The sequence below is a fragment of the Ovis canadensis genome, chromosome 6 (genome assembly GCF_042477335.2).
Source record: "Ovis canadensis isolate MfBH-ARS-UI-01 breed Bighorn chromosome 6, ARS-UI_OviCan_v2, whole genome shotgun sequence".
In the NCBI taxonomy this organism is placed as follows: domain Eukaryota; kingdom Metazoa; phylum Chordata; class Mammalia; order Artiodactyla; family Bovidae; genus Ovis; species Ovis canadensis.
In genome coordinates this window covers 82,690,128-82,717,582 of record NC_091250.1, presented here as the reverse complement: position 1 = coordinate 82,717,582, position 27,455 = coordinate 82,690,128, and the positions used below count along the sequence as shown (strand labels likewise).

The following is a 27,455-nucleotide window of genomic DNA, read 5'->3' as shown; positions in this document are numbered from 1 at the left end:
TGCAGGACCATGATCCAAAAATTTCTCATGTTCTGAAAAGTCACATAGTAATAAGTACATGCTTGGTTTATTTTAAGTAGAAATCAGGTGAAGCAAATCCACAAAATGCTGTTTTCTTTTACATGTAGCTTTGTAACTTCTCTGGCAGATATGTGGTTTGGGCATGGGGAAAAAAATTCTTAACACATTCCCAAGAAGCTGCCAGTTATATGACTGTCTGGCTGAGAAGAAAATCATAGAGTCCAATGTGTAAGTGTAAAATTCTCTGAAGTATGCCATACTGGGGTGAACAGGAAGAATAATTTTCCTGAAAAATTGCTGCATCCTAAAGGAAGAGGAGCTATTTTTTAAGTTCTTCCATGAGAAGAATCTTCCATGAGATGATGCTGTTAAAGTGCTGCACTCAATATGCCAGCAAATGTGGAAAACTCAGCAGTGCCCTCAGGAATGGAAAAGGTCAGTTTTCATTCCAACACCAAAGAAAGGCAATGCCAAGCAATGTTCAAGCAGCTGCACAATTGTGCTGATTTCACATGCTAGCAAGGTAATGCTCAAAATCTTTCAAGCTAGGCTTCAGTAGTATATGAACTAAGAACTTCCAGGGATACAAGCTGGATTTAGAAAAGGCAGAGGAACCAGAGATCAAATTGCCAACATCTGTTGGACCATAGAAAAAGCAAAGGAATTCCAGAAAAACATTTACCTCTGCTTCATTGGCTACGCTAAAGCCTTTGACTGTGTGGATCACAACAAACTGTGGAAAATTCTTAAGGAGATGGTAATACCAGACCACCTTACTTGCCTCCTGAGAAACCTGTATTCTGGTCAAGAAGCAACAGTTAGAACTGGACAAGAAGCAACAGTTAGAACTGGACATGGAACAACGGACTGGTTCAAAATTAGGAAAGGAGTACATCAAGGCTATATATTGTCATCCTGCTTATTTAATATGCAGAATACATCTTGTGAAATGCCAGGCTGGTTGAAGCACAAACTGGAGTCAAGATTGCCAGGAGAAATATTAGTAACCTCAGATATGCAGATGACATCACCCTTCCAGCAGAAAGCGAAGAAGAACTAAAGAACCTTTTGATGAAGGTGAAAGAGCAGAGTGAAAAAGCTGGCTTAATACGCAACATTAAAAAGGGAAAATCATGGCGTCCGGTCCCATCACTTCATGGCAAATAGATGGGGAAACGATGGAAATAGTGACAGACTTTATTTTCTTGGGCTCCAAAATTGCTGAAGATGGTGACTACAGCCACAAAATTAAAAGACACTTGTTCCTTGGAAGAAAAGCTATGACCTACCTAGACAACATATTAAAAAGCAGAGACATCACTTTGCAAACAAAGGTCCATATAGTCAAAGTTATCGTTTTTCCATTAATCACGTACAATGTGAGAGATGGACCATGAAGAAAACTGGGTGCTGAAGAATTGATACTTTCGAACTTTGAGACTGGAGAAATTCTTGAGAGTCCCTTGGACAGCAAGGAGATCAAACCAGTCAATCCTAAAAGAAATCAACCCTGAATATTCATTGGAAGGACTGGTACTGAAGTTGAAGCTTCAATACTTTGGCTACCCGATGCAAAGAACTGACTCATTGAAAAAGACCCTGATGCTGGGAGAGATTGAGGGCAGGAGGAGAAGTGGGTGACAGAGGATGACATGGTTGGATGACATCATTGACTCAATGGACATGAGTTTGAGCAAACTGGAAGACAGTGAAGGACAGAGAAGGCTGGCATGCTGCAGTCCATTGGGTCACAAAGAATCAGATACAACTGAGTGACTGAACAACAAATGAGACCACTAGGTATGAAGCTTTAATAAGCAAGAGCAAGGTGAGCCTACCAATTGTCCTAAGAGCATATCCACATGATCACTATCAGCAAGCTATGCCAAGAATTCAGATTATTGGTTAGCAAACTGAATCTCAAACTGTCTCATTTGGGCTAATGAATAATTTATGAAATGAAATGGAAACCTCTCAGTGATGTAGGGAAATTTGCCATTTTAAATATAAACTATGTAAGATCCTAGGTTAATCACATTTTTATTTACTCTCTTTCCATTTTGTGATAAAAAATGTTCATCATTAAAAATGGACTCACACAGGATTTGTAAAATCAAAGATGGTTTCCATGAGTTCTCCAGAATTAAGTACTGTCAAAACACACCTTTCCACCAAAAATTTAGGGCTACTTGTGAGCAAGAAGGCCTTGGAATGGGGAATAAGCAATCTCTTTAAAAGTCTTTGAAGGCATCAGATTCTCTAGTCCTCGTTACATATTGCTGTTGGGCATGAATATCAATGGGTCCTAGGTAGATAAGAACATGATTTACATCTTGAGAATCCATAAGAAATTGACCAGGAAGACCTGTGTTATCTCTGTTAGAAGTCCTTATATGGCAGCCTATGGCTTTTGGAACTGTACCAGAGACTCCCGGTGATGACTTGACTTCTCCGTGTTGTCTTTGAAACCTACTGCAGTCTGGCTTGCTTTTTACTCCCAAGACAGAGTTTATAGCAATGATATTATCTAAATGCCAAACCCACTGGTCTTTTCCTTTAATTTGAACAGTTCGGAATCAAAATCCAGTTTCTTACTCTGACTTACAAGGCATAATCTGGAAGCTGCCTCCCTCTCTGACCCTATCTCCTAGCACTTTGCATTTGTCTGATAAACTTTAGACGTATTGACCTTATTACTGATATTCCAGTGCTATAAACTTATTCCCATCCCAGATGCCTCGGCTTCACTGTTACTTTGTTCAGAAAGCTGATCTCTAGACCTTAACAGGATCACCTCCATCTCATCAATCATGTCTCAGCTTGAATATCAACTACTTACAAAGGTCTTGACAACCTTCATTGGAGCAGCTTTCACAGTCACCAAGGTACTCTCTACTTGCTTCCACTATCTTCTTCAAAGCATCTACTGGTATCAGAAACTATTTTTTCACATATTTGTAATTTGTTCCTCTCACTAAAGTAGGTAAAATAGCTCCTCGAGAGGTTCACTCTATCTGATGTAATACCAATGTGCTGCCTCCATTTCCATTCTAGCATATTAGCCTTATTAATAATCAGTTTTAATCCTTGTCCATCTGACTATGTCATTTGTTTAAATTCTGTTAGGGTGATATTCCTTCAGCACTGAGTAAAGCAAGTTTACTGAATACTGGGTATTAACCCATTACATCATTCATGAACACAAGTCTAATTTCTACCCAATTGTGTACCCTTCCTACATCTTCCAAGAGCTAACAAACTAACATGTAGATCTTGACTCTGAGGCATAATAATCTTTTAAACTAAAAATTTCAAGTGAAGTCACTTGTAGCAGACTTTTGTTGTGCTGCTTCTCTGCATTCCTCCTTTCCTTGGGGACCTGCATCCCTTCATTTTTGGGATTTGCTTCAGTTCCCATTTGATCCTTGGGATCCAAAAGGGAGCTGCCATCTTTAGCCATGATGCACTTTTCTTGGCTTCAGTGATTGGTAGAAGGGTAGGTGATACCTCATCCAAGCTGGACAGATCAAAGGACCTCATTCTTGGGCAACAGTGATTGGTTTTGTGATAAAGTCTTTCAATAACATTTAAGTCGATTTTGGCAAAAAGACTTCTTTTTGGTCACAAAGATGAATGGATTTGAGTTTAGAGCTGCAGACAGCCTGTCCCCTGGGTTGTGGAAAAGTCACTTGGAGGTCACTAAAACCACCCTCCCATCTTTTCTCCCTCCTTCTCACTGATGGAAGTGGAGATGAGAGATGGAGGGTCCTAAAGGTACTTGGCCCGGGCACCAGCTATCCTAAAGGTTATCCCCATCCCTTTAGTGGCTGACTGCATTTCCACATTTTGATATTCAGCTATTCTGTCACTATTTTGGGTTCTAAAATGCTCATTTTTTGTTGTTGTTGTTGATATAATACTGTTAACTGAATTTTTTTTAAAGCCCTGAAATTTGAGTAATTTTATATAGTAGCATACCCAGTATCATAGTCTGCCTTAAAATTTCAAATTGAATAGAGGTACAGTTTCTATGGGCTTCCTAGGTGGCTCAGTGGTAAATAGTACACCTGCCAGTGCAAGAGACACAGTTTTGATCCCTGAATCGGGGAGATCCCCTGCAAGAGGAAATGGCAACCCACTCCAGTATTCTTGCCAGGATGATCCCATGGACAAAGGAGCCTGGTGGGCTACAGTCCATGGGTTGAAAAAGAGTCAGACACAACTCAGCAACTGAACAGCATACACACACTTTCTATATACCTATAATCTCAAGATAAGAGAGGAAAGAGCAATTGACATAGCAAGGATCCTATTAGAAAAATAAATTCTACCTTGGCTTCCAGGCTTTCTGAACCAGTGGAATAAAAAATGGCATATTACAATGAAAACTGGTGATCTCTACACTGATGAACTGAAAGAAGGCAAAGACAAACAGGAAACACTTTTTAAACAACTAAATAAGTTGCTGTCAAGAAAATACTGAGTCTCTGTCTCTTAAAAAAGAAAAAATATAACTGTCCCCAAAGTTTTCCTCCAACATATCAAAAAAGAAATGGGTTTTTTTTTTTAGATAAAATATCTAGAAGGAAATACTTGGTCTACTATAGATTCTGAAAGAGGTATGTATTTATGCTCAAAAATATACTTACAGTCTGACACCAATTATTGAGTTTGTTTTATAAGTTTGAATTCTTATAGGTGATCAAATGACTTTTAAATTTAATGACTGGTTTATTTTTATACTTTTACTGGTGTTTATTTTAAATAGTGCTTTATTTGTTAGTTTTATTTTTTAATTTATGTTAAAATGATAATGCATATTTAATAGGTACAGTTTTATAATTTTGTATTAGAAATGAATTATTTAGTTCCATTGATTTATTTTATGAAATGTGAACCTGTTATAATTTAATTTTATAATCTATTACTTCTTTTTGTTTATAGATGGTTTTTGTCACTTCCACCTATAAATCATGGCCTAGTACAATTATTATACTCTATCTCTGAGGTAGACAAATGAATGAAAATATATATTTTTAGTAAAGATTATATACAATAAAAATATTTAAAAATACTTAATTTACTGGGAAAATAATTCAGACTTTATGGTTTTCTTTGAAAAATTTCTGTTGTGGTAGTCTTTGTTGTATAAAGCATAAGCTCAGCTATCTAACCAGACAAATGATTCTATAGTCATGTTCACTGGTGTGTGTTTGAAACTCATGATGCCTTTCCATCAGTATTTCTAAACCATCCTTCTACTTGGCAAAATAATTTTACTGTCTTTTAGTATTAACATATTTAATCTATAGGAACCAAACAGAGATAATAACATGACAGGGTATAAGAAAAGACTTTTGAAATCAGATATAAAATATTTAATAGAAATTTTCCAAGTTCTGAAGAGGATATTTAGAATTGCAAATAATATATCCACCACACAAGGCATTTGTATTTCAAGACTAACCATCAGCCCCCAAGGTCGAAGACTCATTATTTTCCCAAGCAATAGATACTATAGAGCAGTCCTCGTCCTTTCACTGCAATGGAAGGTAAATTTAGGTAAGTTTAGGTAAGTCCTGCACTACTGTGTTGCTGTCAAAAGTAAGGAAGCCCTAGACTTTAAGGAGTTTATGCTGTTCATTTTTTATGTAATTAGTCCTAGCATAATTGTAACACAAGGATGATATGTCTTATTACTAAATACCAAGTAACCTGAAAATGTGGTAAAAATAGGCCACATTATCTAGAGATCTGATTATTCACCTAAGCCTTACAGAATTCTTTGCAGAATATCAGGATAATTTGGAATCCTAGGTATGTTCTTTCTTCTCATTTTAGTAGAGGTGGGGTGGGATTATGTTATACATTTTTTATTTGTGTCTTCTGGCCACACATTTCAAGAAGCAAATTGGAGTGAAAATCTCTTGCATCTGTGTGCAGTGCTACCTTTAGATCCAGAGCAGAGGGCCCTTGTGCTGGACCCCAGGACTTAGCGCGGTATTTCTCAACCAGCAGTGACTGCCCCAAGGCAACATTTGGAATTGTCAGTAGATCTTTCGATTGGCAGTCCAGGAGTGGTGTGGAGATATTGGCATCTTGTAGGTAGAAACCAGGGGTGATGCTGAACACCCTACAGTGCCCAGGACAGCCCCATATAGCAAATAATTCAGTCAGTTCAGTCACTCAGTAGTGTCCAACTCTTTGCGACCCCATGAATCGCAGCACGCCAGGCCTCCCTGTCCATCACCAACTCCTGGAGTTCACTCAGACTCGCGTCCATCAAGTCAGTGATGCCATCCAGCCATCTCATCCTCTGTCATCCCCTTCTCCTCCTGCCCCCAATCCCTCCCAGCATCAGAGTCTTTTCCAATGAGTCAACTCTTCGCATGAGGTGGCCAAAGTACTGGAGTTTCAGCTTTAGCATCATTCCTTCCAAAGAAATCCCAGGGCTGATCTCCTTCAGAATGGACTGGTTGGCTCTCCTTGCAGTCCAAGGGACTCTCAAGAGTCTTCTCCAACACCACAGTTCAAAAGCATCAATTCTTCGGCGCTCAGCCTTCTTCACAGTCCAATTCTCACATCCATACATGACCACTGGAAAAACCATAGCCTTGACTAGACGGACCTTTGTTGGAAAAGTAATGTCTCTGCTTTTTAATACGCTATCTAGGTTGATCATAACTTTTCTTCCAAGGAGTAAGCGTCTTTTAATTTCATGGTATCTGGCATCAAATGTCAGTAGTGCCAAGGGTGAGAAAGCCTGATTTAGAGGGACCACTGTGGTCTTTCTCCTCAGCTATGCCTCACCTTATAGGGCAAAGAGTCTGTCCATCAAAAGGTGTACCCACTGGGAGTCTGGTGCACTGTATTCAAAGTATGGTCTCAGGCCATAGCATCTGTATTGTCTGAGGTCATGTTAGATAGGGCCATTTAGGAGCCTCATCTCAGACTTATCAAACCTGGAAATCTAGGTATGGGGCCAACAACCATTGTTGTCACTGGTCCTCCAGTGATTCTAATGAATGCTAAGGTTTGAAAACCACTAATTTAAGGAGTCCAAGCTTTCTTTCTATATTTGACTTGAAAGTTATCTTCATCAAAATGGGAAGATAGAATAATTTTCTTTAACAGCTTGTTAACTCAAATTATAATATCTAATATGATATAATCAGTTCAGTTCAGTCACTCAGTCATGTCTGACTCTTTACAACACCATGGACTATAACACACCAGGCTTCCTTGTCCTTCACCAACTCCCGGAGCTTGCTCAAATTCATGTCCATCAGGTCGGTGATGCCATCCAACCGTCTCATCCTCTGTCATCCCCTTCTCCTCCCACCTTCAATCTTTCCCTGCTCAGGGTCTTTTCTGATGGGTCAGTTCTTTGCATCAGGTGGCAAAGTATTGGAGCTTCAGCTTCAGTCCTTCCAATGAATATTCAGGACTGATTTATTTTAGGATTGACTGGTTGGATTTCCTTGCAGTCCAAGGGACTGTCAAGAGTCTTCTCCAACAACACAGTTCAAAAGCATCAATTCTTTGATGCTCGGCTCTCTTTATGGTTCAACTCTCACATCCATTCATGACTACTGGAAAAACCATAGATTCGACTAGACAGACCTTTGTTGGCAAAGTAAAGTCTCTGCTTTTTAATATGCTGTCTAGGTTGGTCATAGCTTTTCTTCCAAGGAGCAAGCGTCTTTTAATTTCATGGCTGCAGTCACCATCTGTGGTGATTTTGGAGCCCCCCAAAATAAAGTCTGTGATGGTTTCCATTTTTCCCCCATCTATTTGCCATGAAGCAATGGGACCAGATGCCATGATCTTAGTTTTCTGAAAGTTGAGTTTTAAGCCAACTTTTTCACTCTCCTCTTTCACTTTCATCAAGAGGCTTTTTAGTTCCTCTTCACTTTCTGCCATCTGAGGTTACTGATATTTCTCCCAGCAATCTTGATTCCAGCTTGTGCTTCACCCAGCCCGGCATTTCTCATGATGTACTCTGTATATAAGTTAAATAAACCAGGTGACAACATACAGCCTTGACGTACTCCTTTCCCAATTTGGAACCAGTCCACTGTTAGATGTCCAGTTCTAACTGTTGCTTTTTGACCTGCATACAGATTTCTCAGAAGGCAGGTAAGGTGATCTGGTATTCCCATCTCTTTAAGAATTTTCCACAGTGTATTGTGACCCACACAGTCAAAAGCTTTGGTATAGTCAATAAAGCAGATGTTTTTCTGAAACTCTCTTGCTTTTTCCATGATCCCGCGGATGTTGGCAATTTGATCTCTGGTTCCTCTGCCTTTTCTAAATCCAGCTTGAACATCTGGAATTTCTTGGTTCGCATACTGTTGAAGCCCCGCTTGGAGAATTTTTGAAAATGATATAGTATATTGGCCTCTATCTACACTGTTGTTCTGGGCCCCCCACAAGTGTTTGGGAAAGGTCTATATCTGGGTCTTATTTTCTCACACAGTCAAAAGAGGACATTGGAATAGATTGTGGTTGAATTTTCTTCTGTGCATATGATTTCATGGTTGCTCTAGAAGTATGTGACTTCATTCCCTGCATAGACACCTTAAGATACAGTGACTCTGATGTTTCATCACTAGAAAGGTGTTGTTTTGCCCTTTTGGTCTCTACCCAAGAGGATTTCTTTTTCTCTTGATATACATCAAACTAATTACCAATGGGTAAACAAAATTTGAGTAGTTAGGTTCCAGATATATTTTCATAGCATGGCTTACATTATATGCATAGTTATAAAAATTAAGATGTATAGGCACACCTAGTCTTGATAAGTATGTAAACTGACATTACTCTCTGAAGGGGAAATTCATACTATTCATCAAAAATTTACATTTGATTCAATAGTTTTATTTCTAGGTATTTATTCTCAAGTCACACTTGTGCATGTGGGCAAAGGTGAGTGGTTAAGGTGTTAACTGCTGCTTTTTCATTATAATTCCAAATTGGAAATGGTCTCAATAGAGGATTGGTGAAATAAATGTACGTGCATGGAACACTATGCAGCTATGGAAAGAACGTGGTGTGTGCTCTGAATAAGAGGAGGGCTTCATGGTGCTCACAGTGTTAGAAGAGGTACTCTGATGTCAGACCAAGGAATGCAATATCGGAGCTGTGTGACCTGCGGAAAATTTTGTATTCTCTCTTTGCCTCAATTTTTTCATCTCCAAAATGGTGAATACCAATAAAGCATACTTCCCTAGTGGCTGGGATGGTAAATAATCCACCTGCAATGTGGGAGACCTGGGTTCAATCCCTGGGTCTTGAGATCCCCTGGAGGAGGAAATGGCAACCCGCTCCGGCATTCTTGCCTGGAGAATCCCATAGAAAGAGGAGCCTGGCAGGCTACAGTCCATGGGATTGCAAAGAGTCAGACACTACTGAGCGACTTTCATATGTACGTATACATACGTCACAAAGTTGAGAGGATTAAATAATATAAAACAAGTTAATCTTATCGTGTGTTGCCTATAGAAAATAAGTAATAGTTATTAATATAATCATTACTAATATTATCTAGCTATTTCTATGCAAAGACTTCCAAGATAGGTCCTTAAATGAAAACATCAACACCATACAGAACAATACTGTTGTTCAGTCAGTGAGTCATGTCCGACCCTTTGCGACCCCATGAACTGCAGCACACCAGGCTTTCCTGTCTATCACTATCTCCCAGAAATGTGTATAGACTAAAAACAGAGGGATACAAGCGTTATAGACAGTGCTTGGCAAGGATACTCAAATGCTATTTACAGTGGTGATTTTATACATCTTGGATGGGAAGAATATTTTTTCATTGTATAATGTTTGGATTTTTTTCCATGTATAAGTGTTACTTTTATGATTTTTAAAATTATTTAAAGAAATGTTGAAACCACACAGATGCTCAGATTCTGTATGATGGCAGAAGTTGAGCCATATGGATTCACCGATTTTTTTTAATGGGTGATAAGATGACATTTCTATGAAGCATGCTAGTGTTAAAGAGTTTCATGGAGAACTAATTTTCATAATGATACTCCTTTCTTCTTGATGAATTTCTTAGGTTTTCCATTTGACGTAACTGAGAGGTTCAGGCTAAATTGCCTTTCTTGGAAGCTAATTGAATAAAATGCAAAAACATCCCTCAAGGTGATTGAAGGGACCTGGTTCCTTTGCAGTGATTTTCCCAACCAGCCTCAGTGTGAATCCTATGCTTATGCCGAACCATCCTCATGTGAGTCCCTGTTGCCCTCTGAATCTGCCTAAGGACTGTTTTCATTAAATAACGTATCTGAAGGTGATATTCCTTTGGCTTTTTGCCAATAAATTGCATGAATTTAGGAGGCCACGGATTGTTCTATTGCAGACAGAAATTCTCAGGATGCAGGTGTTAACAGAAACCTTGAAACCTTGAGTGGTAAGCATGACCTCTGATTTCTCTGCTTCCCATCCCACTGTGCCTCCACATACAGTACTTTTGGGATTACTGGAAAGCCACAGCCTTATTTTGATGAAGGAAGAAATTTCCCATTTTCCAGTCAGTTTTGTGGCATATTAGATTATATAACAGTTCATTCAAGATCCTAAATCAATTAAAGCTTGTGCAATGCTTCTTAAAGTATGGGAGGGGTTATGCCATTAAAAAAAAAATCAAATGATTAGAGTTCATCTTTTATGAAGAACTCTGTTTTGTTTTTAATTTTTTTGGCTCTTATTCTTTCCTCAAGTCGTTAGAGGGTTTTATTAAAAATAACTGCATTTGGTGAGGTTTAAAAAAATTTTTTTTTTCTATTTTGTGATTACAGTTGTTTTTAAATAATGGTAACTAGGTGAAATGGTAACTTTTCTTTCAATGCCATTCTAACTTTCCTTCCCTTTCTGTGCTCTCTCTCTCTCTGTTTTTGCAAAAATAAAAATAAAAATAAAGACATTCCATTATCAAAAGAGCAAGTCGCTAAGCTCAGACTTAGTGCTACTACCACTTCAAGGTTTCCAGGTTCATTTGAATCCTCACTGCTGCTCACCATACTTTTATCTTTGATATGTTTTTCTAAATACCTCCACCAGGGAGCAACTTCATATACACGTCACTTTCCTCACCATTGCGCACCCCTGCCACTGCCCCTCCCCCACACCTTTCATCTGAGGCTCTCCCCTCCTTCTTGAAATGAAAAGTAGAGACTATCTGATTATCATACTGTTCATGGGGTTCTCAAGGCAAGAATATTGAAGTGGTTTGCCATTCCATTTTCCAGTGGACCCCGTTTTGTCAGAACTCTCCACCATGACCTGTCTGACTTGGGTGGCCCTACGTGGCATGGCTCATAGTTTCATTGAGTTGGACAAGACTGTGGTCCGTGTGATCAGAATGGTTAGTTTTCTGTGATTGTGTGTTTTCAGTCTGTCTGTCCTCTGATGGAGAAGGATAAGAGGTTTATGGAAGCTTCCTGATGGGAGAGACTGACTGAGGGGGAAACTGGGTCTTGTTCTGATGGGCTCAGCAAATATTTAATCCAATTTTCTGTTGAAGGGTGGGGCTGTGTTCCCTCCCTGTTATTTAATCTGAGGCCAAACTGTGGTAGAGGTAATGAAGATAATGGCGACCTCCTTCAAAAGGTCCCATGCAGGCACTGCTGCACTCAATGCCCTCAACCCACACCTCCGTGAGAGACTCTTGGACACGTATGGGCAATTCTGGGTCAGCCTCTTGTGGGATCACTGCTTCTTTCTCCTGGCTCTTGGTGCACACAAGATTCTGTTTGTGCCCTCCAAGAGTCTGTTTCCACAGTCCAGTGTAAGTTCTGGTGGCTTTGCTGGGGTTAATGGAGACCTCCTCCAAGAGGTCTTATGCTATGCCAGTGTCTACTGCACCCAGAGCCCCTGCCCCTGCAGCAGTCCACTGCTGACCTGTACTTCCTCAGGAGACACCCAAACATGAGCAGTATGAAAAGGCAAAAAGATAGGACACTCAAAGATGAACTCCTCAGGTCGGTAGGTGCCCAGTATGCTACTGGAGATCAGTGGAGAAATAACTCCAGAAAGAATGAAGGGATAGAGCCAAAGAAAAAGCAACACCCAGTTGTGGATGTGACTGGTGATGGAAGTAAAGTTTGATGCTGTAAAGAGGAATATTGCATAGGAACCAACGTTAGGTCCATGAATCAAGGCAAATTAGAAGTGGTCAAACAGGAGATGGCAAGATGAACGTCAACATTTTAGGAATCAGCGAACTAAAATGGACTGGAATGGGTGAATTTAACTCAGATGACCATCATATCTACTACTGTAGGCAAGAATCCCATAGAAGAAATGGAGTAGCTGTAATAGTCAACAAAAAAGTCTGAAATGCAGTACTTGGATGCAATCTCAAAAATGACAGAATGATCTCTGTTCGATTCCAAGGCAAACCATTCAATATCACTGTATTCCAACTCTCTGCCCCGACAAGTAATGCTGAAGCAACTGAACTTAAACTGTGGAAAATTCTGAAAGAGGTGAGAAAACCAGACCACCTGACCTGCCTCTTGAGAAACCTATATGCAGCTCAGGAAGCAACAGTTAGAACTGGACATGGAACAACAGACTGCCTCCAAATAGGAAAAGGAGTACATCAAGGCTGTATATTGTCACGCTGCTTATTTAACTTATATGCATAGTACATTATGAGAAACGCTGGGCTGGAAGAAGCACAAGCTGGAATCAAGATTGCCGGGAGAAATATCAATAACCTCAGATATGCAGATGACACCACCCTTATGGCACAAAGTGAAGAAGAACTAAAGAGCCTCTTAATGAAAGTGAAAGAGGAGAGTGAAAAAGTTGGCTTAAAGCTCAACATTCAGAAAACTAAGATCATGGCATCTGGTCCCATCACTTCATGGAAAATAGATCAGGAAACAGTGTCAGACTTTACTTTTTGGGGCTCCAAAATCACTGCAGATGGTGATTGCAGCCATGAAATTAAAAGACACTTACTCCTTGGAAGAAAAGTTATGACCAACCTAGATAGCATATTGAAAAGCAGAGATATTACTTTTCCAACAAAGGTCCATCTAGTCAAGGCTATGATTTTTCCTGTGGTCATGTATGGATGTGAGAGTTGGACTGTGAAGAAAGCTGAGCACCGAAGAATTGATGCTTTTGAACTGTGTTGTTGGAGAAGACTCTTGAGAGTCCCTTGGACTGCAAGGAGATCCAACCAGTCCATCCTAAAGGAGATCAGTCCTGGGTGTTCATTGCAAGGACTGTTGCTCAAGCAGAAACTCCAATACTTTGGCCACCTCATGCGAAGACTTGACTCATTGGAAAAGACCCTGATGCTAAGAGGGATTGGGGGCAGGAGGAGAAGGGGACGACAGAGGACGAGATAGCTGGATGGCATCACTGACTCGATGAACATGAGTTTGAATGAACTCCGGGAGTTGGTGATGGACAGGGAGGCCTGGCATGCAGTGATTCATGGGGTTGCAAAGAGTCAGACACGACTGAGCAACTGAACTGAACTGAGCTGATGAAGACATACAAGACCTTCTAGAACTAACCCCCCTCAAAAGATGTCCTTTTCATTATAGGGGACCACAATGCAAAAGTAGGAAGTCAAGAAATACCTGGAGTAACAGGCAAATTTGGCCTTGGAGTACAGAATGAAGAAGAGCAAAGGCTAATAGAGTTTTGCCAAGAGAACACACGATCATAGCAAACACCCTCTTCCAACACCACAAGAGAAGACTCTACACATGGACATCACCAGATAGCCAACAGTGAAATCAGACTGATTATATTCTTTGCAGCCAAAGATGGAGAAGCTCTATACAGTCAGCAAAAATAAGACTGGGAGCTGACTGTGGCTCAGATCATGAACTCCTTATTGTCAAATTCAGACTTAAATTGAAGAAAGTGGGGAAAACCACTAGACCATTCAAGTATGACCTAAATAAATTTCTTTACAATTATACAGTAGAAGTGACAAATAGATTCAAGGAATTAGATCTGATAGACAGAGTGCCTGAAGAATGATGGATGGAGGTTCATGACATTGTACTGGGAGCAGTGATCAAAACCATCCCCAAGAAAAAGAAATGCAAAAGGCAAAATGGTTGTCTGAGGAGGCCTTACAAAGAGCTATGAAAAGAAAGATAAGCAAAAGGCAAAGAAGAAAAGAAAGCTATATCCGTTTGAATGCAGAGTTCCAAAGAATAGCAAGGAGAAATAAGAAAGCCTTCCTCAGTGATCAGTGCAAAGAAATAGAGGAAAACAATAGAATGGGAAAGACTAGAGATCTCTTCAAGAAAATTAGAGATACCAAGGGAACATTTCATGCAGAGATGGGCTTGATAAAGGACAGAAATGGTATGGACCTAACAGAAACAGAAGATATTAAGAAGAGGTGGCAAGAATACCCTGAAGAACTATGCAAAAAATATCTTCATGATCCAGATAACCACGATGGTGTGATCACTTACCTAGAGCCAGACATCCTGGAATGGAAAGTCAAATGGGCCTTAGGAAGCATCACTATGAGCAAAGCTAATGGAGGTGATGGGATTCCAGTTGAGCTATTTCAAATCCTGAAAGATGATGCTGTGAAAATGCTGAGCTCAATATGCCAGCAAATTTGGAAAACTCAGCAGTGGCCACAGGACTGCAAAAGGTCAATTTTCATCCCAATCCCAAAGAAAGGCAATGCCAAAGAATGCTTAAACTACCACGCAGTTGTACTTATCTCACACACTAGTAAAGTAATGCTCAAAGTTCTTCAAGTCAGGCTTCAACAGTACATGAAACGTGAACTTTCAGATGTTCAAGCTGATTTTAGAAAAGGCAGAGGAACCAGAGATCAAATTGCCAACATCCATTGGGTCATTGAAAAAGCAAGAGAGTTCCAGAAAAACATCTACTTCTGCTTTATTGACTCTGCCAAAGCATTTAACTGTGTGGATCACAATACACTGTGGAAAATACTTAGATATGGGAATACCATACTGCCTGACCTGCCTTATGAGAAATCTGTTTGTAGGTCAAGAAGCAACATTTAGAACTGGACATGAAACAACAGACTGGTTCCAAATCGGGAAAGGAGTACATCAATGATGTATATTATCATCATTCTTATTTAACTTATATGTAGAGTACATCATGCAAAATGCTGGGCTGGAGGAAGCAGAAGCTGGAATCAAGATTACTGGGAGGAATATCAGTAACCTCAGATATGCAGATCTCAACATCCTTATTGCAGAAAGTGAAGAAGAACTAAAAAGCCTCTTGATGAAAGTGAAAGAGGAGAGTGAAAAAGTTGGCTTAAAACTCAACATTCAGAAAACTATCGTGTCATCTGGTCCTATCACTTTATGGCAAATAGATGGGGAAATAGTGGAAATAGTGACAGACTTTATTTTTCTGGGCTCCAAAATCACTGCAGATGGTGACTGCAGCCATGAAATTAAAAGACGCTTTCTCCTTGGAAGAAAAGTTATGACCAACCTAGACAGCATATTAAAAAGCAGAGACATTACTTTGTCAACAAAGATCCATCTAGTCAAAGCTATGGTTTTCCCAGTAGTCATATATGGATGTGAGAGTTGGACTATGAAGAAAGCTGAGCACCGAAGTATTGATGCTTTTGAACTATGTTGTTGGAGAAGACTCTTGACGGTCCCTTGGACGTCAAGGAGATCCAAAGGAAGGATTGATGCTGAAGTTGCAACTCCAATACTCTGGCCAACTGATGCGAAAAACCGACTCATTTGAAAAGACCCTGATGCTGGGAAAGATTGAAGGTGGGAGGAGAAGGAGATGAGAGGGGATAAGATGGTTGGATGGCATCACTGACTCAATGGATGTGAGTTTGAATAAACTCCTGGAGTTGGTGATGGACAGAGAAGCCTGGCATGCTGCAGTCCATGGGGTCACAAGAGTTGGATACAACTGGGGGACTGAACTGAACTTAACTAATCTGATTATCTGATTTGCATTCTCTCATGAATTCTCTTGAATTCTCTCCCCATCTCCAAACCCAAGTACCTACTTCCTTCTCTCCTACTTTCTTCCAGATTCAGAAGGAATCCCCCTTTCTCCTGTCTAAAATGAATTCCACCACCTCATTGAGCCGTGATAACATCATGTGAAAAAGATCCAAAAGATTTTCATCAAATATGGATTGCCTAAGTGAACCAACTATTTCTTGAAATGTCGGATATTTTACATAAAAACCCAGACATTTTTGAAATATAAAATTTTAAAGCTTGGCTACAGGGCAACTGTATTTATGTGATACCTGAATGAGGCATTCAAAGCAGAGTAGTGGTGGAAGCTGAGTGAGAATATAGGTAGACAACAAAATGATGCTCACCCCTATCTCTGCTTTTTAGAGTCCTTCCTAATTTTTAGTGCATAAAGATTTTGCAGTATGTTGAAAAAATTCCACTTACAATTTTATACTGTCTAAGCAAACATTAAATAGCCATTGATTTTCTCTACTTATTACTTATTATAAGATATTGCTTTATTGAAAGATTATACTAGATAAGAAAAGAAGATGAAAAAATACTCCAGGCAATTAAATTTTATTTACTTTTTTTTGATTCCTGCCTAAACTTGCTCTTGTTTTTCAGGTATTGCCTTTTACATGGCGTATGTTAGAATTCCAACACCTCAGATGTACAAATATATTACAGCAGAGAGTGACTGAAATAGCTGTAACATTGTAGATCTTTATTGCTTCAGGATACTTTTAGTAACTTCTCTTGCTGATCACATTCCATAGCAAACTTTTTTGAATACTAATCCCCCTCTTGAAATATTGACTATTAATTTAACGCTGCTTTTTTGTAAGAGTTGTTATTGCTGTTGTTTAGTCACTAAGTCTTATCTGACTCTTTAATGACCTCATGGACATAGCCCCCCAGGCTCCTCTGTCCCTGGAATTCTCCAGGCAAGAATACTGGAGTGGGTTGCCATTTCCTTCTACAGGGGATCTTCCTGACCCAGAGATCGAGCCCGCATCTTCTGCATTGGCAGGCAGATTCTTTACCACTGAAAGTAAGTGCTCAGTAATGATATTGCTTTGTCAAAGATCATTGTATTAGAATATTTATCTGGTATTTGTCTTTCTATTAGGGAACCATCTGTGACCAAATTGATAGAGGAACAGGAGCAAGACCAACAGTGGCTTACATTACGCTCCAACTGGGAGAGCCTTAATGCAACAACTTTGCATGAACTACTGGTAAAAGGGTAAGACAACCCATCACTAGAGCTGTGTAGAGTGGATTATGGAGCAAAGGTCTATCATCAGGGCCCGGATTCTGTTTCAGATCTAAGGTATTCTACATGTATCACATCAAACAGGAACTTGCATAGACTACCTAAGGACATTTGTATTTCAACATCATTTGGCTTTTTTCCTTCTTTGCAGACATACATCTTTTTCTTTTGGCTAATTGCATTTTTTTATTATGATTACAGAAACTATCATAGTGTAGGATGCGGAACTTGGGTTCTAATCTTGGAGTGTTTTTCACATCCTGTTTGAAATAAATTCTTAATGTCTACAATTCCTACAGATGCTACATGGGACTAGTTAACAGAGGAAATTGAAGTCATGACAGCTGATAAAACTCAGAGAGTCTGAGAAAAAAAAAAACAGACACACAAAGAAATTGTAATCAAGTAACCTCGAAAATTTACTTCTGAAAAATTTCCCCTAAAAAAGGTTGTAGAATGTTAAGTGTGGCCTCCCTCATCTATGGGCAGGGGTGCAGGAGAAAGATACATTGAGGGAATTAACACATTTGGTGATTATGACATTATAGGGACATAGCTATAGAATATTTACATAAAACTTGCTCAGATTCACAGCCCACAAATGGTAAGTGCTATTCTCTGGACTCAAAACAAGTTTTTATGACTCCAAAGCTTTTAATTAGTGCTAGAGAAACCACCTCTTAAGAATTTCAAAGAAGAAAATTAAAAGGTGGGTCATTTTTCTTTAGATGTCTTGACATTTTCCCTATAGACAAAACTGTGTCCAAATTTCTGAAAAGCTGTCAACTGAAGCACTTTCTCCAAAACAATGACCTGAATCTTCCAACAGAGTGGCTTGTTTTTCCAAACTGGAACTTCCAAGAAAGCCCTCCTAGGTCGGTAGATTGATGGATAGATGGACAAAGTGACTTGAAATGGAAAGTCAGTGGATCTAATTTTAGTCTTGCCTTACTACCTAGATGTGTGATCCCACACAACCTCAATTTCCTTTTAAAATAAAAGAGTTAAGACAGATAGTCTTTTATCTTTCTGTATTCCTAAAAGCTATGATTTTAAGATCTAATAGATAACAGCTAATTATTGCTATCTTTTCTATGCCAGGTTTATTGTTGAACTCTGAGGGGATGTAGAAGTGATAAGGGGGACAAGAACCCTGATCTCAGGAAACATACACTTTAGAGGTGAAAAGAGAGAGTATAAGCAATAAGAAACAGAGTGAATTTCACATATTTGGAAATGCTACAAAGAAACTAAGGATAATGAGACGAGAGTGAGGAAGAGATAGGACTTCAGGTTATGGGAAGGTAAAACGTGTATGTGCTTTTTCTGTATTATATAATTTATTGTATACACAGATCCCCATGCAAATTTAGCAACAAAAGAAAATATAGCAGGTCTTCCAAAAGGAATGTGGAAATTAATACTTAGGGTTTTTTTTTTTTTCTGACAGATCAAGGATTCTAAGCACATCTAGTCTCAAAGTGTTTTTTTTTTCCTTTAAGTTTGCATTGTAGAATAAATGCTTAGCAGAGAACCTTGTGATATAAACTATCACGCCCTGAACTGAATTCTCTTGTGCAGCCACATTGATAGATGCTTAAACATGGCCATGTGTTTTCCTTCAAAACTTAACTCTGATTTTTAAAAATCTTTGCTTTCCTGGATGCATTGTTTCTATAAATTCCACCTATTGATTCTGATCCTGCCACCTAGAGTAACATGGCATGAATTTAATCCCCCTTCTTCCTGTCAGCTAATCATAGATACATAGTTTAACACTGAAAGTTCTCAGAAACATAGAAAACAAATGTATGGTTACTAAAGGTGAAAGGGAAGCAGGGAGAGACAAATTAGGAATATGGGATTGATAGGTACAAACTACTGTACATAAAACAGATAAGCAACAAAGATCTGCTGTATAGCATGAGGGATTATATTCAACATCTTATCATAAGCTATAATGGAATAGAATCAGAAAAAATAACTGAATTACAGTGCTGTATACTTGAAACTAACACAATATTGTAAATCAACTACAGTTTTTTAAAAGGTAATCAAGTCTCTACGAGATTCTCTTCTAGTCTAAATATTCAGTTCCTTTGTCTGTTCTCTAACTTTTTGAAGTAATTCATTATTTCTCTCAAACCATTTCTCAGTTTCTTTTGGACATACACGCCCTCTCTATAAGCATAAAGATTGGACATGCTCCCTCCTCACCACACGTTCTGAGAAGCAGACTAGTTCCTTTCCTTTTCCTCTCCCTACTTTGAAAATCATTGAGTTTATATTCTGGGTGGTGCAACCAGCTTAGGTGATATGAGAAACCTGGATAACTGTAGTTTTGCTTCCCACAAATGTGAAACTGTATTACCATGATGTTAAATACACGAAAAAAGTACATCCTTCCTATACCTCCATCCCAAAGTGATAGCTGACCACAGCCCTGACTTGAGAGTTCCTGTCTTAAGTACAACCTGCGTCTTGCTTTCCACTGGTAAAGTGTTTGAAGTAAACAATAAATATGTAACTTAATATTATGCCATTTTTTTGTTTCCAAATCTAGGCAGTCCTGTTATAGCAGAAGTAAGATTTCTCTTCTGTGTGCTAAACAAGGTGAGAGAATTCGTGGTATAACAATGGTATCTGAACCTAACTGGATTGGCTCAGGGGGAGAAATGATCTCGTGTACATGACAGCAAAGATGCAGGCACCCAGTTGGGTTTGGCAGTGAGTCACATCTGTCTGTCCTCTGTCCTGCTCCTTGGTAGACTGTGGGCGCCGCCCTGCTGCCCGGATGAACAAGAGGATTCTAGGGGGCCGGACAAGTCGCCCAGGAAGGTGGCCCTGGCAGTGTTCCCTGCAGAGTGAACCCAGTGGGCACATTTGTGGTTGTGTCCTCATTGCCAAGAAATGGGTTCTGACGGTCGCCCACTGCTTCGAGGGGTAAGCTGCACCTTTTCTTTTGCTCTGCCTGGATCTGATCTTTTGTCATTTGGGCATTCTTAAAGGCATATGTCATTCTGTAATTCAATGCAGAAGTCACAGTTGATCTTCCCAGGCCTTTATCTGCTTAGATTTTTCTGCCCTTGGTGTTATCATGCTCATTTATTGGCGATAGATGTATACTAATCATGATTTATGTCCTGAAGAGGGAGGGGCAGGAGGAAGTAAAGAAGACTGACTCTTCAGCCAGCATTAGTCTCTTTTCTAGCCCTCTTAAAGACATCAAATGCATATGAAGTTAAACAGCAGGGATTTACTTGGATACTATAGTGACATTAGGAGGCTAGAGGAATTGGTGAGGAGTTTGGGAAGCAGAGTAAAAGAGAAAATATGTGTATTAGGGCTGCCCAGAGAAACAGACCAGTGAGAGAGTTTTCAGGGAATTGGCAAACGTTACTGGAGGTTTGGTGAATCTAAAGTCTGAAGGGATGGCAGACATGCAGGAGGCTCGGGTAAGAGCTGCAATAAAAGTCCAAAGGCAGTGTGCTGGCTGGCAACTCTGTCTTGCTTTGGGAGGGAATCAGTCTTTGTTCTATGAAGGTCTCCAACTGATCTGGAAAGGCCCATCCACATTATGGAGGGTGGTCTGCCAAATGTTGGGGCACCATGGTCCAGCCAGTTGGCACATAAAATTAATCATCAAAATATACCTAAGAGGAGCAGAAAAATAAGATCAATGGGAAACCTATGTCAAATTGACAAACATCCCTGAAGAAGGTCCTTGTTGGTTTAGATTGTTATAATATAATTTTTGAGCAAGAAAAAAAAACCCCAAACCCTAACCAAGCAATAACATCAGTAGTAACAATGAAATCCAACCATTTTTTATACCCATGGAGGATTCTGGAAGTTAGACATCCAGACAGGACATAGCTTGTGGTTTGTCTCTGCTTGGCAATGTCAGGGGCCTTTGCTGGAATGTTCTAAGGTTCTGAGGCTGGAACCATCTGAAATCCGGCAGCAGATTGTGCCTGTTGGCAGGGGCCCGTTTCTCGCCAAGCAGGACTCACAGCTTGGTGGCTAGCATTCCCCAGAGCAAGAGTCCCAAAACAGGAAGTCAGGAGAAAGCTATGTCACCTTTTTTGATCCAGCCACCAAAGACGCACAACCCCCTTCTGCTATGGGGTTGATGAGAGCTGTCATAGCCCTACTCATATTCAAAGGGCGGAAACATGGAGCTCTTCTCTCAGAGAGGAATGGCAAAGTATTTGAGGACTTGTTTTAAAATCCACTATCCTTCCCATTTCTTCCCTTTATTTTTAATAATTTTACTTTATTTAAAAGTATTCTTGCCTGGAGAATCCCCATGAACAGAGAAGCCTGGCAGTCCATGAGGTTGTAAAGAGTCGGACATCACTGAGTGACTAAGCACAGCACGGCAATAATAAATAATAACAAATATTTAAAACAAAAACTCACAATTCTATCACTTCATTAAATTGGTTATTGTCATTTAACCAGACTAATTTGTAGGAAGTCTACTATTATTTTTCCGCTGTGCTCAGTCACTCAGTCGTGCCCCACTCTTTGTGGCACTATGGATGGACTGTAGTAGGCTGCTCTGTCCATAGGATTTTCCTGGCAAGAATACTGGGGTGGGTTGCCGTATCCTTCTCCAGGGGATCTTCCTGACCCAGGGACTGGACCCTTTTCTCCTGTGTCTCCTGCATTGCAGGCAGATTCTTTACCACTGAGCCACTGGGGATTTCCTCAGCTTTGCTATTTACTGTGTGACCATGGGTCAATTTATAAACTTTTCTGAGCTACAGTTTCCTCATCTGTGAAATGAGGAAAATAACAATCCCGACCTCACAGTGTTGGTGGAGGCATCAACTGAAATAGTCTCTGTAATGCCTTAAGAATTATGCCTGATACCAATGAAGACATCAATAAAGGTAAATATTTATTTTTAATATATTATTACTATAAACATGCATTCTGACTTTTCCCTTAGTGTTATGGTGTATTTTTGCATTTTGCTATTTTTATCTCCTTCCACACTCTTTCTCTTATACTTTCTCATCATCCTCAAGGTAACCCCTAGCGATTGTTTCTCCACAGATATAAACACCTGTTTTTCACAGGGTGTCATTTATTTTTACAATTTGAAATCGCACTCTGTACTTTTGTTTGTCGGTTGATTTTCTCACGTGGCAGTACATCATGGACATCCCCTCCAAGTCAACGGAGGCAGCACAAGCTCATTCTTCTTCAAGGCTAAATGACACTCCATCACAGAGACTCAAAATAACTTTTTCTATTAATATTATTCCTGAGTTGATGGACATTCACCTTAGTCCCAGTTTACTCTCATTTTAACAACACTGCAATGCATCTTCTTATACAAAGCTACTCACCCATTAGTACGCTTGTTTCTACAGGACAGAGTCCCAGAACATATATTCATCTTCATGCGGGGGTTAAAGAAATGAATACATCTTTAATTTCTTGAAATTCTAACCCAGTGAGGAGACAGACATCTGAACAAATAATTAGAATATAACATGAGAATTGATTATAAAAGGGAAATGTGTATGTCTAGCTATTTGATTGCTCTTTTGGGGAAGATATAATGTAAAAAGTCAAACCAGAACCTCCTCTTGAGAACTTTTAATGTGTAAGAGTGACACCAAATGATAGGAAGAGTCTGTGTAGTATGTCAGGAAATACACTGGAATGTTATTGCTTTGGAAGGGGCCAGATGTTTCCAGATGTCTTTTCCAGTTCTGATTTATAACTCCTTGATAAGCAGAAGATTGTGTTAGCAAATGCCTTCATCAAAAGATGATTACCTAAATGAATCCAACAGCTCTTTAAAGGAACAACACCCTTTATACGTGATTTCATTCAGTTCATGGGCCACTTTTGTCATTTCCACATGTGGTATCCAATTTCCTTCTTTCTGTCAGATCCACTGACAGATCTGTGAAGTGAAGGAGGAACCTTGCAATAGAGAAGAAATATGTGTTTATAATTAAGAACATGGATATTCTGTCAAAAGTCCTGATGAACTTTTGTGGAACTGAATTTCACAGATGTCAAGTGGGGCCTGGCCTATCCATACAAAGTTAGAAATTGCCCAATATCAAGCAAGTCTTTGCTTGAATGGGTGCTATGTCTTTGATTCTATTTTACAGTCTCTCCAGTGGCCTCAAAAGTTTTTGAGAACCTCTAATTGTAAGCCTTACTCTCTGGAGGAATCATTGATTGTTATAATTAATGGGATTTGCTTCATATCCTGATCCCATACTTTGGCAGGGCCCAGTGTGACCTGTCAGTAGGTCTTTGCAAGCCTGTCTCTTTTAATTATATTCATGGTGGTGGTGGTGGTTGGGGTTGGGGGGGGGGGGCGGGGAGACAAGGTTGTCTTGCTCTTCCATGGAGAAGTATTTAAAAATCCCAAAGGAAAATTAAAAACATGAGGTACTAAGTGGATTAGATGAAGTCACAAATGCCCTAATAAAAATTAAACTGCCACAGTTCTAAGAAAGAAAGACATTGAGTTTCAGGGGCAATTTAACAAGCAATTTTCCTCCCTAATTCCATCTCCAAAAGACTAAAGGATGAACTTCCTAGGCTGGCACACAACTCATAATTTTCAGAAGTGTCTGATTCCTTTCCAGGAAGCCTGCATGAAAAAGTATCCTTTTACTATATGATCACAACCCTTAACCCTGCCAGGTAACCCAAATCTTGATTTCTACCACACCAGTTCTTTACTCCAAGACTTGCATTGCTTATTTGTGTGTCTCCTATTATCTCAGTCCATCTGCCTCTTCCTCATCTCTTTTTCTTTCCCCAGCTAACCTAGTTCCCTGGGATCATTACTTCAGTTCTCCCATCAGGACCTTCAACTTCTTTACCCCTACATCTTTCTGCCATACACACCAGGTGGACCTCTAACTAAGAGTCACTGTGAATAGCACATGTTCAATCTTCTGCTCTTTAGAACTGAGACATTTACCCAACCATGCAGTTTAGTGTCATGTCTGACTTTCAGCACCCACTGGACTCTTAATAATACTCTGGACAGCTCTCTTTCTCATTCCCCATAGAACAAAACCCTTGTGCTCCCCCAACTGTCCTGATCTAACAGTGTTTTAATACAATCAGGAGAAGAAGTGATGGCTGGGTCTGACTTTTTATTACTGAGCCCACGTGGTATCCTCATGGTCACTTCTTTATCTTCTAGGTGCTTATAAACGATGCCAGTTATTTACAGTCTGTTCTTTCCATTCTGTCACCTTGAGAGATTTGATCCATTCCCATCAAGTACTGATGTCCACTGAAACAGGAATTCTCCATTTGGAATCCATATGTCTCCTGGGGGTGCCGTTTTCCAGCATCACCAGAGAGTGAGCAACTGTGGTGACCCCGACCTGACTCCATGCTCCCAACTTCTCTGTCCCTAAAGAGGCATTCTCTGCATTCTACCCACTCCAGTGGCAAATGTCTGGGTCTAGGATCTAGGCAAGCAGGTGGCCTAAACTTTGGGCCAATCCCTATAGTTTCTGGGGCTTGCAGAAACTCATTAAAGAGTTCTCCCACTTCCAACCTTTGTAGTTATTGTTTCTTCTAGTCTTGCAGCTACCTATTCACATACTCTTCACCTGTAGCCGAACAGCTGGCCATTGCTGGAGAATATCACACACCTGAATGCTACCTAAGCTTGTGTCAAATGTATGATCATGAATCTCAAATGTGCATCTAACAATGTGGTACCCATCAATATATGTTCACAGTAAAGCCACTTTTCCATTCTCAATTATTTGACATCTTCTCCTCTCTCCCCAAATTTCCTTCACCCTCCACTGGTCTCATCTCATTCTTCATGAGAAAACAAACATCATTGTATCTTTGGCCTTGTTGCACCCCTAATCCCAACAAGGTATCTATGCCAGTGGCCATGTTCCAGCCTTTGTCTTGAGTAATGATGGAGGATGTGTCCTTGCTTCTATTTAAAGATAACCATATTCCCATTCATCTTTCCAAAGACGGTTTTTCAAATTATCACTGCTGTTTTTCATCTGTTTCTTTCCTTTTGCTGGATCATTTGCTTCAGTAAACATGTCTCAGTGTTCCAACTTAAACCTCTTTCTCTTGACTTCGCATCCCCTCTTCAATTATTGCCACATTTCAGCTATTATTCACAGTAAAACTCCTCAGAGTTTCCTGCAGTCGCTGTCTCCACTGCTATGCTTGCTATACTCACCTCAGGGCACTGAGGTTGCTCTCTCGTCAAGGTCACTTGAAATGGCACTTACCAAAGTCTTCAGTGACTTCCATCTTGTCAAATCCAATGGTCAATTTTCAGTTTCCAACTTACTGGAACCCTCCCCAGTATTTGAGGGCTACATCCTTTTTGAAATACTTTATTCACTTTTCTTCTAAAACTACAAAGAAAATCCTTATGTCACTGACCTACCCCCTACCCACCTCTTTCTCTCTCTCTCTCTTTTTTTTTTTTTTTTTTTGCAGCTTCTCCTTTTTTTAGAATACTGAACATTTTAGTTCTCCAGGTGTGTTATGGACGGCACATTTGTGTTCCCATGTTGAATATCCAACCCCCAAGAGGGTGGTATTAGGAGTTGGGGCCCCTGAGAGGTGATTAGGTCGTAAAGGTAAAACCCCATGATGGCATAAGTGTCCTTAGAAGAGCAAGAAAGTTGGCCCTCTCTCCCTGTGCCTTGTAAAGATACATCAAGATCACCATCTATAAGCAAGGAAGAGAGTCTTCACCAGAACTTGACCCTGCTAGTGTCCTAATCTTTGTCTTCTAACCTCAACAACTATGAGATGTAACTGTTTGTTGTTTAAACCGCCCAGTCTATGGTGGAACTAGAAATGTTACCTTATCTACTACTGACTCCTCCCATAGTCTTAGACCAGGCATCAACTCTACACCTCAATGTATTAAGCACTTAAAAGTTTTATCACATGGAAGATGAATCTTCTGGGATGTTCTCTGAAGATCATTCTCCTTGAATGAAGGTATTAGAAGTTAAGGAAAGTTCAAATAGTTTTGCTTTGTTTTAGTTTACTACTAATATTAAATTATTTACCCAGATAGAAGCCCTCTTTTCTTGTTCTTCTCACACATTATTTTGCTAAGAGCCATTTTAATTTTTCCTTTTTGTTCCCCCATTGATTGATTTGTTGAAGTATAAGGAATTCCCTTTGCTCTTGGATATGGGGTAACCCCCCCTTACAACAAAGGTCCATCTAATCAAGGCTATGATTTTTCCTGTGGTCATGTATGGATGTGAGAGTTGGACTATAAAGAAAGCTGAGCAGTAAATAATTGATGCTTTTGAACTGTGGTGTTGGAAAAGACTCTCGAGGGTCCCTTGGACTGTAAGGAGATCCAACTAGTCCATCCTAAAGGAAATCAGCCCTGAATATTCATTGAAGGACTGATGCTGAAGCTGAAACTCCAATACTTTGGCCACCTTTTGGAAAGAACCGACTCATTTGAAAGGACCCTGATGCTGGGAAAGATTGAAGGCAGGAGGAGAAGGGGATGACAGAGGATGAGATGGCTGGATGGCATCACTGACCCAACAGACATGAATTTGAGTAAAATCTGGGAGTTGGTGATGGACAGGGAAGCCTGGTGTGCTGCAGTCCATGGGGTCCCAAGGATTCAGACACAACTGCATGGCTGAACTGAACTGAACTGAAGGAATTCCCTGGTGGTCCAGTGGTTAGGACTCCATTCTTCTACCGCCAGGGGCCCAGATTCAATCACTGGTCAGGGAACTAACATCCCGCAAGCCACACAGCATGGCCACAAACAAAATTTATTGAAATAAGTTACTTTACAATGTTTTGTTTGTTTCAGATGTACAGCCAAGTGATTCAGTTATACATATACATAATATTCATTCTTTTCCCTTATAGATTATTACAAAATACTGAGTACAGTTCCCTTCTTAAATAGTACATCCTTGTTGGTTATCTATTTTACATGTTGTATGTATATATTAATCCCAAACTCCTAATTTATCCCCCCCTTTGGTAACCATAAGTTTGTTTTCTGTGTCTGTGAGTCTATTTCTGTTTTGTTTATACATTCATTTGTATACTTTATTTTTAGATTCTACATATAAGCAGTATCATATGGCGTCTGTCTTTCTGATTTAGTATGATAATCTCTC

At 39.8% G+C, this 27,455-nt stretch overlaps 1 protein-coding gene across 1 annotated transcript in view; it reads left to right on the top strand.

Moving 5' to 3' along the window:
• CORIN (corin, serine peptidase) overlaps positions 1-27,455 on the top strand; it is a 307,597-nt gene that overhangs the window by 258,467 nt on the left and 21,675 nt on the right. The window contains exons 17-19 of the mRNA XM_069593065.1: positions 17,149-17,265; positions 19,859-19,908; positions 20,064-20,238. Coding sequence (XP_069449166.1) covers positions 17,149-17,265; positions 19,859-19,908; positions 20,064-20,238 — 342 coding nt within the window. The remainder of the gene's footprint in view (positions 1-17,148; positions 17,266-19,858; positions 19,909-20,063; positions 20,239-27,455) is intronic.